We start from the raw sequence: 18,346 nt of genomic DNA, 5'->3' as shown, positions 1-18,346 counted from the left end.
GTCTTTTTTAATCTTCTTCGGTTTTTACTATTCGGTCGAACAACTAACTCGTTAGAAGGATGTCGGTTTGGAGACGACCGAACCGACCGAATGCTTACCCCAATGAATATTGGTCTTAATGTTTCTTTTTCCTAAAAACCACAAATAGAATTTGTCACAAACTAAAAAAGGGTACAAAAGTCATTTAATAAATTGCTAGAGAACCCCATATTTTTCTCCCAAAACTAACATTCCTTGCCAATCTTTACCTTTCAACAATTCTTTCAACAATACAGCTCTCTCATATAAATAATTATCCATCTCTTCATTATAATATTCTTATTTTTTTTTCTCTTTTTCCTCTCAATAAGAATCTGTCAACCCCGTTTCTCACGCTATTTCTTATTATTTTTACTATTTCTTTGAATTTTCTTAAACCATCAAATAAATAAACTCAAAAACCCAGAAAAAAATTAAAACCATCTTCTTGTTTCCTAAAACCGCCTTAATTTTGTTTTTTTAATGACCCAAAACCAAGAAAATATTTCGTTTTCGCCCCTTTACTCTCTTAGAATTTCTTGAGAAGTTTCGGGATTTTTTTGACCGGGCGTTTGCTAAAGTGCGCCAGGAGTGCGCAGGATAAAGAGAATTGTAAATTTGGTAGACGGCGATAAAGATGAGTAGCGGTACGGATGTGGTGGCAATGAGATGGGGCACATGGGAAGAATTGTTGTTGGGTGGGGCCGTGCTCCGGCACGGTACCCGAGATTGGGATTTGGTTTCCGCAGAGCTCCGTGCCCGAACCGTTTGCCCGTTTACTCCTCAGGTTTTTATATCATTTTATTTAGATTTTATTATCTTTTTTAATGTTTAATTTAATGTTAATATTATTGTATGATAATGTGGCACGTTTATTTATTCGTTATTTTGAAATGTCCAAATTACCCTTCATTATTGGAGGGTATCTTTGTAAAGAAAGATTCATACCTGAGGCATAATTTGCAATTATGTAAAGCATTATCTTTTTAAGGAATAAATTAACGTTAATTTTAGGCAACAGTTAGCAATTTTTTTTAAATACATATATTTTAAAAAAGTATATGTGTTAAGTGTCTAAAAAATTGAAAGGGTTTCAATGTTCTTTTAAAAAAATAAAGGGTTTTTTTGGCAATGTTAAAAAATATGAGGGTTTAATTGACTATGAAAAAACTAAAAAGTCTTATGCACCCTTTTTAAATATTTTGAATGTTATTTTTTTTACCTTTGACCTTATTTTTATCGGTAGCTTATTAGTTATGGATTAAGAGAAAGAGAAAAACATAAGTTATTTAAATCTTTGTTTGGAAACAAACATGATAATGACATGAATATGTTGGATTTAGGCTATAATATGTTCTTGTCGTTGACTCTGACTTGCCTTGTCTGCATGACTTGCAGGTTAAGTTATAGATATTGCTAACTGCAGGGTTTAATAATGTATTAACAGATAAATTCTTAAGTAGACTCTGTCCAACTGTGAACGGACCCAATCACATTAAAACACATCTAATACTAAATGGCCAAGGGTCTCATTGAACAAAATTACATTATTGCCATCATTTTAATGATGCGTTTCTGTCCGCGGATAACGTGGTGGATATAGTCGATCTGGAAATTTCTCAGATTAATATTTTAATTGTGCGAGCGTATTGCTGAACCCTATGTAATGAGTGAAGACATCAGACAAATATATTAATGGAGATTTAAATTAATGTGTAGAATTGACCCATTAAGCTTTTGTTTTTTTATCCTCATTCTACATGTGCATAAGCCTGAATATTCATTCCAAAAATGGTTATTTATTATACTTATTAAGGCCTAATGACTAAAAAACAAATTCAAACATTTGCCGCTTCTATCGTTTCTAACTAAACCTTTTGATTTTGTAAATATAGCTTGATTGAATGGATTTTGTTATAGTTGTAGCAAAGATTGGTCATTTGAATCAAATGAATTTGATTTTTCTCACGCGACGGCTATTTGAATGATTGCATTTTCTTTTGTTTACTTTTTCTATTCAACTGTGTAGATTTGCCTTAAATAGGCATCGCTCAGTTGCTTTCACATGAGCAAAATCATACTCAATTTATTCAAGACTTGTCTATAATTGAAATTAAAAAATCTCAAATCAGGCTATAATTGACAAAATTATAAGTTTTAATTAGAATTGATAAAAGCGGCAGACATATTGGAATTTTTCGAGTCATTATGCCTAATCATATCGTCAAGGAAGAGACTTTTCCTTTACGAGCGATTGAGCATCCAAAAAAGTAACTGATGGATTCGTATGCTATGTGATTCTATATGTATAGATGTTTGTATTGTCAAGCTTAATATAATGGAACAGTATCTCATGCGTAGGTATGTAAAGTCAAGTACGAGGATTTGAAACAGCGCTTTTCTGGATCTACGTAAGTAGAGATTTTTTGTATAGTGAAACATGGCATTGATCTCATTTCAACATTTTTTTTAAGTGAGGAACTCGTTTTATTGCTAGCTCATTATGTATTTTATGCTATACGTGCTCAGAGCTTTATTTGAAGAGCTACGAAAGCAGCGAATGGCAGAGCTGAAGCAAGCTTTAGAAAAATCTGAAGACTCAATTGGGTCAGCCCTTACCCAATCTAAACTTCTTTTTGAACTCGCATTCCAATGTTGAGATCAAAATAATTCAATATTTGTTCTCCCGGTATAAATTTGGTCCTTTGAAAGCTTTTTTCAGAAGCGAATGGCACGGGAAACAAATTTAATGGTAGTTTTCAGCATTGCGAGAAGAACATTTTTGTGTTCCTATGGTTGACAGATTTATTTATTTTTCAGGTCCCTGGAATCAAAGCTTGAAACTCTTAAGGCTGAGAGAATAAACGATAGCAACGTTGGTTGTGAATCTAGTCAGACTGAATCAGTCATACCATTTCAGAAATCTGATGGTCTCGAATCTTCTAGTAAAGAGACGTCGAAAGATGGACTTTCAGCTGGGAGTTTTACTCAGGAAACCAGAACAAATTGGTCACCACGATGCGAGGTTCCTGCTTCTCCATTATTAGAAGAAATTGAGACTAAGAAAGAAGTCTTGATATCTCCTAAACGCGAGAACGTTTTAGGCATAGGGAATCTGGCGGGGCCCTTTGGTATTGGACATGGAGGGAGTATAAGGAGGAGGAGAGGAAAGAGAAAGAGGAAAGATTGTATCAAGGATATGAAAGAAGGGAGCGTCGGAGACAGTGACTTTTGGGGGTCAACCGATGTTTTATCAGCTACAAGATGCAAAGATAATTCAACAAGCACTTCTTGTCAAACTGGTAGAGTTTTGGTTGTTGATGATAAAAGCAGAGTCTTTAAGAAGGATGAACACGCTGATCTTGTTGCAATTTTTGATTCGATTGCGGAGAATAAATGTGCCAGCGTCTTTCGTCGGAGGCTAGATAGCCAGGTATAAATACTGCTCTATCTTGTGAAATTACAGATTCTATGTTATTTTCTTGCAAAAATGGTGGGAATACGAATCTTTATTAACATGCTGAATATGAGATTACTATCAGTTGATTTTGTTTTTTTTTTTTTAGTTTTTCACCTTTTATTATGCATTCGCATGGAAAGTTAATTGTTACAAATGACAGGGTAATTAAATCTCTGTGTATCCAAATTATCCTCTCTTTTTTTTATTTTGGTGACTAAACTTTGCTTCGTTTCGTTTTGGTTGTTAAACTTTAGTTTCATTTTGGTTATTAAACTTTAGTTTCATTTCAATGAGAGGTTTTTTTGGCCAAAAATGCATATGTGGCAACCGGTTTTTGCTCAAAAGCTTGCAACATCTGTATAATTTGACCTCATAACTTTCAGCTGAAACTAAATTATGCATACATTTTAAAATAAGTATACATCAAATTTGGCAGGAAAACTTCTTGTTGGAAAAAAATTAAAGTTTAGTAACCGAACCGAATCAAAGGTTGATCATCAAATTGAAATAAAATGATAGTTCGGTACCTTGAGAATTAGTTACCCATGAAAGACGCCTTTGCAAACATAGTAATTTCAGGCATCAGCTAAACTATAACTGTTTTCTTATTTTATGTAAACAGAAGAGAGGAAGGTACAAGAAAATGATATTGCAGCATGTGGATTTTGATACTTTAAGGTCTAGAATTTCGAGTCATACAATCACTTCACTTAAAGAAGTCTTCAGAGACATGCTTCTACTTGCTAACAATGCCCTAGTCTTTTACTCGAAGACCACGCGCGAATACAAGTCTGCGTTACTCCTCCGAGAAATAGTCACAAAAAGCTTACGGCAGCACTTGAAGAACTATATCAGCAAGACTACTATAACCCTCCTCTCGAGCACACCACAAATACTAGATCCTCCTGTAAAACCTTGCAGCGTCCGCCCTGCTAATCGAAAATCGTTGGAAAAGGCGCCAAAAGTTGGGAACTCTGTTGCGAAAGGTTTAAAACCGGGTAAAGAGATGAACAATGGTCGTTCTCTTGCTCCAGCAGAATCCTTAACTATGCCGAAGAAAGGATCTGGCAGACCAAGAAAAGCCGGGCGCGGAACTGTTGCTAAGCAACCTGAAAAACCGACGAAAGGAAGAAAGAGAACCCGAGCCAGGTGATTGTGTTGTACAAATTGTTGTTCTTCGTTCTAATGTTAAAATGTTGAGAATTAGATGTAGTTTAGGCTGTTAAGGATCATGTGTATTTTTAGGATAACTCAACGTACAAAAACTGGTTATTTTCAGATTAAACTAACTGTTATAGAAAACTATCATTGTAACACTTCTGACCATTCAAGGAACAAAAGATTGATTGCTTGAATCCACTATTGCTTTAATTTTAGCTTTATTTTTAAATTTTATAGAAAATTATAAGGCTAAATGATCCAAAATAAAATTTAATGTTTGTCACTTTTATAATACTAATTAAAACCTTTGATTTATCAATCATAATCTGATTTGAAGGATTTAATTTTAATTGTTGTAAAGTTGTATCAAGAGAATGTTTTAGATGGAGTAAGATTAATCGTTTTAGCATGTTAAGTATTTTTTTGTAGCCATTTTTTGAATCGGTTTGCTTCAAACCAATGATTACAAAAGAATGGCTAATATGCTAAATTGGCCCAATCTTGTTGATTTTTAAAGATTTACTATAAATGATTTGACCCGTAAAGATTTGGTATTTTATAAATATTAAACTAATGTTGTAAGCATCATTTTGTCCGTGTGAAAGTCAGTGAATGAAGGTCGATTGAAGTTAAATTTATTTGAATGAATTAAAAACTGAATCTTTCAATAGTTATCAGGTGAGCAGAATCAAATTTAGTTGATTTCATTAAGGTGATTTTTATTATAATTGAAATAAAATTGTTTAAATTGAAATTGAAAAATTTGATTAGAATCAATGAAGGTGGCAAAAGATTGGGTTTTCTGGGGGGCATTATGCCAAATTACAAATATTTCGTCATATGACCTCACAGTGTTTGATACATAAATTTAATCAAAACTTAGGGAAGGTTTAGTTTGGTGGTTTTAAATTAAACCAATTTGATAAATGTCTATGCATAATTAAATATCTTACAATAATAATTGGGTATATTTTCTTATCACAATTCATATCCTTATCAAAGAAATTGCCAGTTTGAGTTTCTAAATCAGTGGTCTTATTTTGCTTATAATCTATTTATTTAGCCTTCGCTGGCCAGAACCGTATCGAAAAATAAAATTCTCATACCATCTATATCGAAAAATAAAATTCTCAAATAGAATCGTATTAATCTATACCATGATTTTAAAGATTTTATTTTAAAAATTTCCGACTTTTAATACGATTCCGGATATTTATCAATTTCGGAATTCTCTCCAAAGCTAGTGATGTTATCTTAATTTTTTTTTTTTTTGACCTTAGTGATATTATCTTTTATTACTACCGACAGCTTCTTCTTCTCCTTCAACGCCATATTCCATTCTTCTTCTTCCTCATCAAATCAAATCTAACCAAATCCGACATCAAATTCTTGATTCTCATTTCTGTCAGTTAATTACCTTTACAACCTCTACAGCTCACCGGCGTCGCAGCTCCGGCGACAACACACTCGTCACAATAATATAATTATTTATTATATTAAAGGTTTGTTCTCACCTTACTCATTTTGTTAATTTGTTGTATAAATACAACGTGATTTTGCTTTTGTTAGCTGTTATACTGTTCTTTTTAGCTTAGAGATCGTCCGATTTGCTACTGTTCTTGTGTTCTTCATATTAAAAAAAAAAAATCGTGTAAGTTAGCTAATCGGTTGACTTTATTTAATTTGCTTGTAGTAATTTTGTTTTATAGATTTTTATTTTAAGTTATTGAAGTTCTGCTTCAGCTTATTATTATGAATTGATTTTGAGTTGTTTGTTTTAAATTTTTATTTGAAGCTTCATGATCGGATTAATTATATGTATTAGATTCTGCTCAGCACTGATGAATGACTATAAGCCTAGCTTTTTTGTTTTTATTTTTCATTTTTGATTCTTAGGTAACTATATTTCAGCTGATTCTCGTCAATTTAAATAAATTTTTTGTGATATTTTATTGTCTTGATTGAACATTTTTTTGTTGTTTAAAATTCGGTTACTGATAATTTGGTTTGTTATTATCTGCAGAGTTTGTAATGAGCAGATTATTGTTGTTATTGTTATTATAGTACTTTCCTGAGTGTCTATAGACATTTGGAATTTTCGAGCCATTAGGCCTAATTGTAATCGTCAAGGATGAGATTTTTCCTTTATGAGCAACTGATCATTCAAAATATTAACTGGTGGACTGGTATGCCATGTGATTCTATATGTATAGATGTTTATATTGTCACGCTTAATATAACGGAACAGTATCTCATGCGTAGGTATGTAAAGTCAAGTACGAGGATTTGAAACAGCGTTTTTCTGGATCAATGCAAGTAGAGATTTTTTGTATAGTGAAACATGGCATTGATTTCATTTCAACTTTTTCTAGTGTGGAACTCGTTTTATTGCTAGCTCATTATGTATTTTATGCTATACGTGCTCAGAGCTTTATTTGAAGAGCTACGAAAGCAGCGAATGGCAGAGCTGAAGCAAGCTTTAGAAAAATCTGAAGACTCAATTGGGTCAGCCCTTACCCAATCTAAACTTCTTTTTGAACTCGCATTCCAATGTTGAGATCAAAATAATTCAATATTTGTTCTCCCGGTATAAATTTGGTCCTTTGAAAGCTTTTTTCAGAAGCGAATGGCACGGGAAACAAATTTAATGGTAGTTTTCAGCATTGCGAGAAGAACATTTTTGTGTTCCTATGGTTGACAGATTTATTTATTTTTCAGGTCCCTGGAATCAAATCTGAAGACTCAATTTGGTCAGTCGTTGCCCAATATGAACTTCTTTTGAAGTCACATTCCATCGATGAGATCAAAATAATTCAATTTTTGTTCTCCTGGTATAAATTTGGTCCTTTGAAAGCTTTTTTCAGAGCCAATTACAGGGGAAACAAATTTAATGGTAGTTTTCAGCATTTTAAGAAGAATATTTTTGTGTTCTCATGGTTGACAAATTTGGTGTATTTCAGGTCCCTGGAAACAAAGCTTGAAACTGTTAAGGCTGTGAGAATAAACGATAGCAACGTTGGTTGTGAATCTAGTCAGACTGAATCAGTCATACCATTTCAGAAATCTGATGGAGTCGAATCTTCCAGTAAAGAGATGTTGAAAGATCGACTTTCAGTTGGGAGTTTTACTCAGGAAACCAGAACAAATTGGTCACCAAGATGCGAGGTTCCTGCTTCTCCGATATTAGAAGAAACTGAGATTAAGAAAGAAGTCCCGATATCTCCTAAACACGGGAACTTTTTAGGCATAGGGAATCTGGCCGGGAGTTTTACTCAAGAAACGAGAACAGATTGGTCACCAACATGCGAGGTTCTTGCTTTTCCATTATTAGAAGAAATTGAGATTAAGAGAGAAGTCCCGATATCTCCTAAACACGAGAACGTTTTAAGCATAGGGAATCTGACCGGGAGTTTTACTCAAGAAACCAGAACAAATTGGTCACCAAGATGCAAGGTTCCGGCTTCTCGATTATTAGAAGAAACTGAGATTAAGAAAGAAGTCTCAATAGCTCCTCAACACGGGAACGTTTTAGGCATGGGGAATCTGGCCCGGAGTTTTACTCAAGAAACCAGAACAAATTGGTCACCAAGATGCGAGGTTCCTGCTTCTCCGTTATTAGAAGAAACTGAGATAAAGACAGAAGTCTTGATAACTCCTAAACACGAGAACGTTTTAGACATAGGGAATCTGGCTGGGAGTTTTACTCAAGAAACCAGAACAGATTGGTCACCAACATGCGAGGTTCTTGCTTTTCCATTATTAGAAGAAATTGAGATTAACAGAGAAGTCCCAATATCTCCTAAACACGAGAACGTTTTAAGCATAGGGAATCTGGCCGGGGGTTTTACTCAAGAATCCAGAACAAATTGGTCACCAAGATACAAGGTTCGTGCTTCTCCATTATTAGAAAAAACTGAGATTAAGAAAGAAGTCCTGATAGCTCCTAAACACGAGAAAATTTTAGGCATAGGGAATCTGGCCGGGGCCTTTTGTATTGGACATGGAGGGAGTATAATAAGGAGGAGGAGAGGAAAGAGAAAGAGGAAAGATTGTATCAAGGATATGAAGGAAGGGAGTGTCGGAGATAGTGACTTTTGGGGGTCAACCGACGTTTTATCAGCTACAAGATGCAAAGATAATTCAACAAGCACCTCTTGTCGAACTGGTAGATTTTTGGTTGTTGATGATAAAAGCAGAGTCTTAAAGAAGGATGAACACGCTGATCTTGTCGCAATCTTTGATTCGATTGCGGAGAATAAATGTGCCAGCGTCTTTCGTCGGAGGCTAGATAGCCAGGTATAACTACTGCTCTATCTTGTGAAATTACAGATTCTATGTTATTTTCTTGCAAAAATGGTGAGAGTATGAATCTTATTAACATGCTGAATATGAGATTACTATCAGTTGATTTTGTTGCTTTTTTTAGTTTTTCACCTTTTATTATGCATTCGCATCGCATGTAATGTTAATTGCTAGAAATGACAGGGTAATTAAATCTTAGGTGTATCCAAATATCGTCTTATTTTATTTTGGAGACTAAACTTTGATTCGTTTCATTTTGGTTATTGAACTTTAGTTTCATTTCAATGAGAGGTTTCTGATGACTTGCAATTAGGTATAATTTTACCTAAAAACTTTCAGATAAAATGAAATTATGCATAATGATATTAAAATAAGCAATAATCGATTTTGGCCGGAAAACCTCGTGTTGAAATAAAATTAAAGTTTACTAACTGAAACGAATCAAAGTATGATCATCAAATTGAAATAGAGTAAATGTTCCGTACCTTGAGAATCAATTACCCACAAAAGACACCTTTTTTGTAATCAGGGATCAGCTATAACTGTTTTCTGATTTTATGTAACAGAGGAGAGGAAGGTACAAGAAAATGATATTGCAGCATGTGGATTTTGACACTTTAAGGTCTAAAATTTCCAGTCATACAATCACATCACTTGAAGAAGTTTTCAGAGACATGCTTCTACTTGCTAACAATGTCCTAGTCTTTTACTCGAAGACTACTCGCGAGTACAAGTCTGCGTTACTCCTCCGAGAAATTGTCACCAAAAGCTTACGGCAGCATTTGAAGAACTTCAGAAAGACTCCTATAACCCTTCTCTTGAGCAAACCACAAGACTCGATCCTCCTGTAAAACCTTGCCGCACTCGCCCTGCTTATCGAACTCTTTGGAGGTGTCGAAAGTTGGGAACTCTGTTGCGAAAGGTTCAAAATCGAGAAAGGTTTAAAATCGGGTAAAAAGATGAACAATGGTCGTTTTCCTGCTTCAGCGGAATCCTTAACTATGCCAAAGAAAGGATCTGGCGACCGAGAAAAGCGGGGCGCGGAAGTGTTGCTAAGAAACCTGAAAAACCGACGAAAGGAAGAAAGAGAACTCGAGCCAGGTGATTCTGTTGTACAAATTGTTGTTCTTTGTTCTAATGTTAAAATGTTGAGAATTAGATGTAGTTTAGGCTGTTAAGGATCATGTGTATTATTAGGATAACTCAACGTACAAAAACTGGTTATTTTCAGATTAAACTAACTGTTATAGAAAACTATCATTGTAACACTTCCTACCATTAAATGAACAAAAAATTGATTGCTTAGATCCTTATTGCTTTAACGTTTCCTTTATTTTTAAATTTTATAGAAAATTATAAGGCTAAATGATCCAAAATAAAAATTTGTTACTTTTATATTACTAACTAAAACCTTTAATTCATCGATTATAGTATGATTTGAAGGATTTAATTTTAATTGTTGTCAAGTTGTTTCAACAGAATGTTTTAAGTATAATTTTGTTCACGTGGAGGTCATTGAATGAAGGTCGATGGAAATTAAATTTATTTGAAGTAAAATCGAATTTAGTTGATTCAATTGAGGTGATTTATGATCGAATTGAATTATTTAAATTCAAATTAATTTTTATTTTATTAGAATCAATCAAGGTGGCAAAAAATTGGGTTTTTTTTTGGGTCATTATGCCAAATTACAAACCCTTACTTTGAGAAAATGTCTTTCACAAATTCATGGGGGAAATGAGAACTAGTAGGTTTATTGACTTTTAGAATGAATTAAGAAAATAAAAGTCAAAAAAAAGTATTTCGTCACGACCCCACAATGTTTGATACATAAATTATAATTCAAACTTAGGGAAGGTTTACTTTGGTGGTTTTAAATTAAACCAATTTGTCCAATGTCTATGCTTAATTAAATATCTTACAATAATAATTGGGTATATTTTTCTTGTCACAATTCATATACTTATCAAAGAAATGGTCAGCTTGAGCTTCTGAACCAATGGGTTTATTTTGCTTATAATTTATTTATTTATCTTCTAAAACCGACGGTTTACGGTTTCTACCGATCAATCTGGTTTTAACTTAGTTCCAATTTTAATCGATTTTTGGCCGGTTCTAAACAGGTCGGTTCTAATGCAGTTTGGAACCGTCCCGTGGATATAGCTATATTTAATTATTGTATTTTGTGACTATATTGCCTATGAAATTGAATTGAATAAAGTCACAAAACATCGTTTTCACGTACGATTAATAAATTCATGTGATGTGAACATATTTTTGGCTCCATTGATATTAGCCAAATAAAACTAACTTTGATGGTTGGGGATTTTGAAATTCAGACTTGAATTTGAATTTCAATTACAATTTTCAGCTAATTTAAAATAAAAAATACAACGATGTATTCTGATGCCTATTTTTTTTTTCAAAATTCTTAGTGCTATTTTTGCCTATCATTTTTTGTGTTATGTCATTTGGGATCATGCCGTGCAACCATAATTAGGTTTCTAAAAGAATGCAATTACATTTATTAATTTAATAATTCATGCCCTTTTGACTATCTCATAACGGCTTAATGGGTTAATTACAAAGTTAAATCCAATGGAAACTAAATATTGTTGTTTGAGTATATAAAAGTAATTTTTAAACAATGTAGAGATTAATATATATATAGGTTGAGTTTATATTTTTTATGGATCCGATTTAGATAAAAAAATTCCTTAATACAAGTAAAATTTTGGTGGTTTCGGTCCTTATCATAAAATTTATCAAGTAATTTATAGAAATTCCAAATAAACACATTCTATATTAAATAATTTTCTTTTTATATTTATCTATTAAAAATTATGTTTTTTTTAATCAACTATTGAAATACTTTAAGTTCTTTTCCTGATATGTTTAGAGCATTTTACAGCATAGATAAATTTACATTCAAACTGAAATTGAAATGTAATTGCAACTAACCTTAAAGATTAAGATATATTTATGAAAGATTAAAATGTTTGATTATATTTATCCCCAACTACAAATAATATAAACTCATATATATATATATATATATATATATATATATATATATATATTAAAACATTCAGTTTATTTAGTTAAAATTATACTAACTATCTGTGATAACCTTATTAAATAACTAACGCATTCATTTTATCAATTATACTATCTATGTTTCAATCCAAATGAGAATATTTTATCTGCACAATGTTTAAACAACCTCATTAAATAATACTTCATTTTTATATTCTGATTTCTGAAATTATATTAAACACATCATATAAGTTATAAAAAATATCTAATAAAAAAGTCTAATTAAAGAGGGTAGAAACGAAAAAATAAAACAAAAATGATAAATAAAAATTAACAATCAAAATAGCACACCTAACAAAAATTATTTTTAATTAGATCGGGACAAAGAGAGTAAATTATAATAACTCATAAAATACATATAAAATTACTTTTAATATATAAATAATTAAATAATTAAAATTATTTTTTTAATAGAGGGAAGAAATAATTAATAAGGAATTAAACAATTTGATTTTAAATTTTAAGCCATATCAAGAAGAACAATGTTGCAGTTTGCAACCAACATCTGCTACCTTAAAAATTAATAAATCAAAGCAGAGGCTACGCAAATTCCGAACAACATTGCATGCAAGGCACGTTTTGGGACACAAACCCTAGTCTTTTGCTGCCATATTCCTTTTAATAAACTAATGAAATTTAAAATTGGTAACGCATAACATTTAAACTTTAGACTATTGGATGATTTCTTTTGGATCACTGGCTACTCTTCTGGATTGTTAAAGCGGTTGTTTTTGTAATCTTGCTTGATCCTGCTTCTCTATTAAGCCCGCATATTAAAATGGATAACCGTCTCTGCAAATCTATCATGTTTCTCCACTTTTCAGGTTTGATTTCTAACACTGATCATATCTTTAATTAAATTTGTTAATTTGATTATTAATTTTATGTACAATTACAATCATTAAAAATAACAGAAGTTAAAAACTTTTTTTCTTTCGGTCGCAATTTTAGGCAAACAAAATCTTTCCCTGAGTCTTAATTTCAAACCCTCTTTTTTGATGTTCTTTAACAAAGATTTTTAAAAAGAAAATACAAATGATCTTTACATTATAATCATTTTCAATTAACCTTATTTATAAATCACCTAATTTCGGTTGCCAAAAACACTATGAATGTTCTTGTGAGTTTACCAGAATTTACAGTATGTGTAATCTCCTGTTTTTCATTTGTGTTTAATTTCTCTTCTTAATAATGCAAGAATTTGATCTGATTATTATTTCTATTTTTGAAACCTTTTTTCATTGATTTTCTGGTTATGCTTATATCTGATAATCTGAACTACTCATCATTTTAATTTATCTTTGTTAAAAATTAACTTTATTTTACGATTGTTTGTGTCTTTTTTGGCGTGATTTGCTGATACCCATAAAAAAGCGAAAACTAATGTTAAAGAAATTTTTGTTTGGTGGTTCTTAATTACTGTCAATATGGCCGAAAAAGAAACCTCTGTTTGAACTTTGAATTGAAGTGTCTAAATTTGAATAGTAAGAAGAAAACTTTTATTGTACCGCAATGATTTCTATACGAAAACAAAAACTTATTCTCATTTTTTGTTTTTTACAACTTAATTAGTAAATTTTGCAATTAAATAGTAAAATTTATTTTTCGTGTTTATTATTATTTTGGCGTGATTTTATATCATTATTTTGGCCTAGGAAACACGGATACTAGAAAATACAAATACTTCAATTTTTTGTGGCGTTTTCCGTTTCAATAAACTGAAACTATTGAAAATTCAAAAATCTAACCCACTATTATAAAATTTATTATTTAAATTACCTGTTATATATTTCATCTTTAAATATTTATAGAATTACATTTTTTTTAACTTATTCAAGATCTTATCTATTACTCGTAAAGTGTATCGTTCAAATTACAAGATATTCCATTTTTAAATAGTTGTAGAATTACATAATATTTTCGTAATATTTATAAAATATTAACTTCAATTTTTTAAAATTTGAAGATTTTTATTTGATAAAATTGAATATATTTAAATGATCTATTTCAGTAATTTTTGTAAATATAAAAATTAAATTTAGTAAATATAAAATTTGTAACTTTTTATATTTATAAATATCTCTTATTGTTCTATTATTAACTTTTTTCATATTTTTTATCTTTTGTTTTTGTTTATTTTAAATCTCATTTGACCATACCCGTTTTATGTCTTTTCTGTATCCGTGCTACCTAGTTTTTGGCGTGATTTTATATCACTATTTTGGCGTGATTTCATATCACTTTTTTGGCGTGAGTTTTCATTATTATTTTGGCGTAATATTATATCATAATTTTGACACTATTCTTTTACGTAATGAAATTATCATTTTTAGGAATTATATTCAATATTTTTTCTTTTGAAACATTAACCGCAACGATAATTTTTTCCTACAATCATATGGAATGCATTGGTTTAAAATTGAACAAAGGATCATTTTACCCTCCGAACTTGGCGCAAAGTATCAAAAACGTCCAAATTAGCAAAACGAGATCACTTTTATCCTGAACTTGTCAAATTTGGTACAAAATTCCCCTCCCCACTCTCACTTAAGAGAGTGAGATACACTCTCCGGGTTTAATAGTGGTTTTGATTTTTAAGGTGGTTTTTAATAAAAAAAAAGGTTTAAAATGATTCTAATATTTTTAAAACATTTTAAATTAATACCTAATAATTAAAAAAAACAAATTTAATCCCTTTAATTAAAAACTTTATATAGTAAAATTTAACCCCTAAATTTTATATATATGACAAATAACTCCCCAAACTCAATTTTTAACAAAAAGATTATAGTTATTTCATGGAAAAACACATATTACTTATATTTAATTACTTGATAATTTATTAAAGTAGTCATCAATAAGTAGTAAAATAATATAAGACTTTATGGCAACAGTTTATTTGTATATATTTAATGGCTTTTCAATAGTTATTTTATTTTTGTTTATTTTATCTATTTTACTGTTAGATGAAAATGATTTCATCTAACGGTAAAAAATAGATAAAATAACCTTTAATTTGTTAACAGTAATAAAGTAGCTATAGAAGATGCATTGGCAAGTTGGCAGAATAACTTGATTTTGGCAGGAGTTTGGCTTTTTTAATTATGGCCGAAGTATTCAGATTTCAAACGTTGATAAAGGAGCTGTTATTCACAGACTATCATCATTACATGACATCAGGAGTTCTTCTTTTAATGATGATAGATATATTTGGGTGATAGCTTTTTTTGATACGTTGTTACTATAATTGGGTGACCCATTGGTGGTTAAATAAGCCCTTGTGGATGACTGTTTTTGCAGTATCATCATTTTTTTTAGACTGGCTCACTCAGCCTGTTGAGGAGTCACATATTTTTGTAATTCTGATAATTCTATCAATGAAGATTAGCCTTTGGTAAAAAAAAAAAAAAAAAAAAAACTTTAGACTAAAAAATTCAAATATTTATATCAGCAATATTAATTTGTCGGACACCTAAGCCTAACAACTTTGGAATCACCGTCCCCTCTATTTAACTACCACAGGAAAAACAAAGAATGTTGAAAATTATTTGTATAATTTGTATTTGAAGGTCAAACACATGCTCTCAATCATTAAACACGAGCTTAATTTAAATATACAAGGCTTCATTTAAAAAAATATCATAAATCTTATCATATTTTATAATTTTATTACAAATTTTTAATTTTAAAAATACAGACATTGAATTTTTTACAATATCAAATACTAAATAATTTTCCGTTAATATAATATTGATGTAGAAACTAAAACAATCGAGAAATTATTTGATATTTGAATTATAAAAAAATGATAAATCTTATATAAATTGTCAAAATTGAAAATTTGTTTATAACTACAGAATATGCTAAATTTTATAACTTTTAAAGCAATCAAATCTTAATACAATTCATATAGTACAAAATAATCGGCTGACTTTTTATTTTTTTGAAATTAGTCATGTTAATATTAGTGGTAGTGGATGAACTTATTCTAAAACTAAATTGAATTTAAAATAAAAATTGAACCAAATAATTTTTTTTTTTTATCAAAAAGGCTAATATATTAAGGCAATAAACAAGATTACAATCTAAATCGCCAAATCGTAGATCAAGATTACAACAAAATAAGAAAACAATCTGAAACCCTATAATCGATCCACGATAAGAAACGAAACAATAATATATAGAAATTAAAAGACACAAATTTTTCAGGTGTGAAATAACCAGAAAGAATTTCCTGACACCAATTGTATTTTCGGAATTTCTATTTATCTCTTGTTTCATTGCTCGTATACTTCAAATGATAGAAAATCTTGAATCTGAGGCTTGAACAAATGCTAAAAAGGCTTGAATGATCTAAGGATCTATACAAAACAAACTGTATAGCGAAATCAAACACACAAAGAACACATCAAACTCCAAAAAATGGAGTAATTTATTGAAAAAACATCACAAACAGTGAAAGAAACAAGTTAAGAGACGATGATATCAGGCTAAAAGCCAAATATTACCGCCTCCTGCGCTCGAAACTGAAGAATAACCAACTTTCTCTCTCTAAAAATATTTTTCTCTCCCTAGGGACAAAGATAAGGTTGAGTTTGATCAATTACCAAATAAAGGTTCACTTAATGCTTTATTTTACTGTATTTTATCATTAAATAATGTTGGTGACCCCAACACTTACTAGTTGTGCTGTTGGCGTTGCTATTATTTTGTTTTATGTAATCCATGATCAAGCACTAAACCTTAATTAATTATTTATTGTTGGTGCCAAGTGTGTTTGTATTACCCTGAGTGGTTATTATGGGAGCATTACTAATAAATTAATCCAATAATATTATACTACTAGTATAAAATTTTACTGAAAACACACACTACCATCTAACACATTCATCAACCAATAAACTATACCTTAAAAGATATGAACGTTCAGTAACTATATATTAAGTCGTGGTTGCATTAGCCCATAGTAGATAGATAATACTATTATTTATTTAGTATATTATGATTAATTATTATTATTGACGTATTAAATAATTTTCATTTTCATTTTAAAAAAATTATATCAAATTTATTAAATATAATTATAATTATTTATTATAAAAACAAACTATTTAATCTTAGAACTGGTTAACTATATAGTAATTTTATACATTATAAAAACAATATATTTCAATAGGAGTAGTTTTATTTAAATAATTAACATAATTAAAATATAAATTAAGTTGTTGAAAACAATTATAAAATGGAACTTTTCTATCAACAATTATTATAATTTCTTTACTAAATATCTATTATTATTATTTCAAAAAAATGATATAAAAAATTGAATCAAACTTGATGCTTTTGTCCGATTTGGTTGTGAAATGTGAATCGATGTTATTGCACAATTTGAAATTAATATCATTTGTATGGTTAAGAAACGACACACTTTATCAAAAATTAAATTATTTTATCTCTTAAACTGTTTTAATCATATTAATAATCTTAACTGAAATTTTTTTGATTAAATTAACTAAATTTAATTTATCGCCTACTTTCTGACTAAACCAAAAGGTATATAGTAATAATTTTTTTTGATTAATTTGGTTTAGTATTGCACTAATTCTTATTATGGTCATCATTACAAGTTACTATATAGAGAAAATTATAGAAATTAACTTATACACCGAAAAGGCACTTTTTTTGAATAAAGACAATTATAATTGTTGAATAAATGAAAAGGATACTTTGCCATTTTATTCAAGGAAACACTATCCAATTAATAATTTTGACTAATAAACATCTTAACATTTACTATTTCACTTACCAATTAACACTCTTTTAGTGTAATTTTTTCTTAATATAAATTTTAATTTTGACAATTCAATATGTAAATTATTATTACTATTTGCAAATCAATATATCGGTGCGGAAATAAAATAAACGTTGTTCTAGCATCTGCATTATTATTCTTTTAGCGAAAAATTGATCAGTGTTTGAATTGTAAAAATTCGAAAGTTGAGCTACAACATAACCGCAACTAAAAATTCCGCAACTAAAAATTCGTATTAAAATTATAAAACACACCAAAAATTGCAAATTTTAAAGCGGTGAAGGCTTGTTTTAGTAATAGAATAAGTAGAATTAATACAAAGTGAGAAATGAGACTTGTGTTTGTATAATTTTCCTTAAAATAATTAAGACAGCCACTAATGATTTCATAATTACAATTAACACTACTAAGCAAGCATAATACATAGTCTCCTAAAAACGTGGCGTCTCCTAAACTTTCGTCCTTCGTCTCTCTCATCTTTTCTTACAAAATCCCAC

General features: G+C 30.1%; 1 protein-coding gene across 1 annotated transcript; it reads left to right on the top strand.

The window, feature by feature from the left end:
- Nucleotides 1-241: 241 nt before the first annotated feature.
- LOC126682385 (uncharacterized) lies at nucleotides 242-10,246 on the top strand. Its single transcript, XM_056104240.1, is given in 14 exon segments — nucleotides 242-805; nucleotides 2,380-2,429; nucleotides 2,548-2,625; nucleotides 2,839-3,451; nucleotides 4,101-4,630; nucleotides 4,724-4,788; nucleotides 6,209-6,218; nucleotides 6,663-6,702; nucleotides 6,910-6,968; nucleotides 7,067-7,142; nucleotides 7,388-7,470; nucleotides 7,600-8,935; nucleotides 9,508-9,763; nucleotides 9,766-10,246. Coding segments are annotated over 14 exon segments (3,477 nt in total). The 5' UTR covers nucleotides 242-655; the 3' UTR covers nucleotides 9,897-10,246.
- The last annotated feature ends 8,100 nt before the right edge of the window (nucleotides 10,247-18,346 follow it).

This window comes from Mercurialis annua, linkage group LG1-X (assembly GCF_937616625.2).
Source record: "Mercurialis annua linkage group LG1-X, ddMerAnnu1.2, whole genome shotgun sequence".
Taxonomy (NCBI): domain Eukaryota; kingdom Viridiplantae; phylum Streptophyta; class Magnoliopsida; order Malpighiales; family Euphorbiaceae; genus Mercurialis; species Mercurialis annua.
The sequence above is the reverse complement of the archived record's forward strand: the minus strand, read 5'-3'. Positions and strand labels throughout refer to the sequence as shown.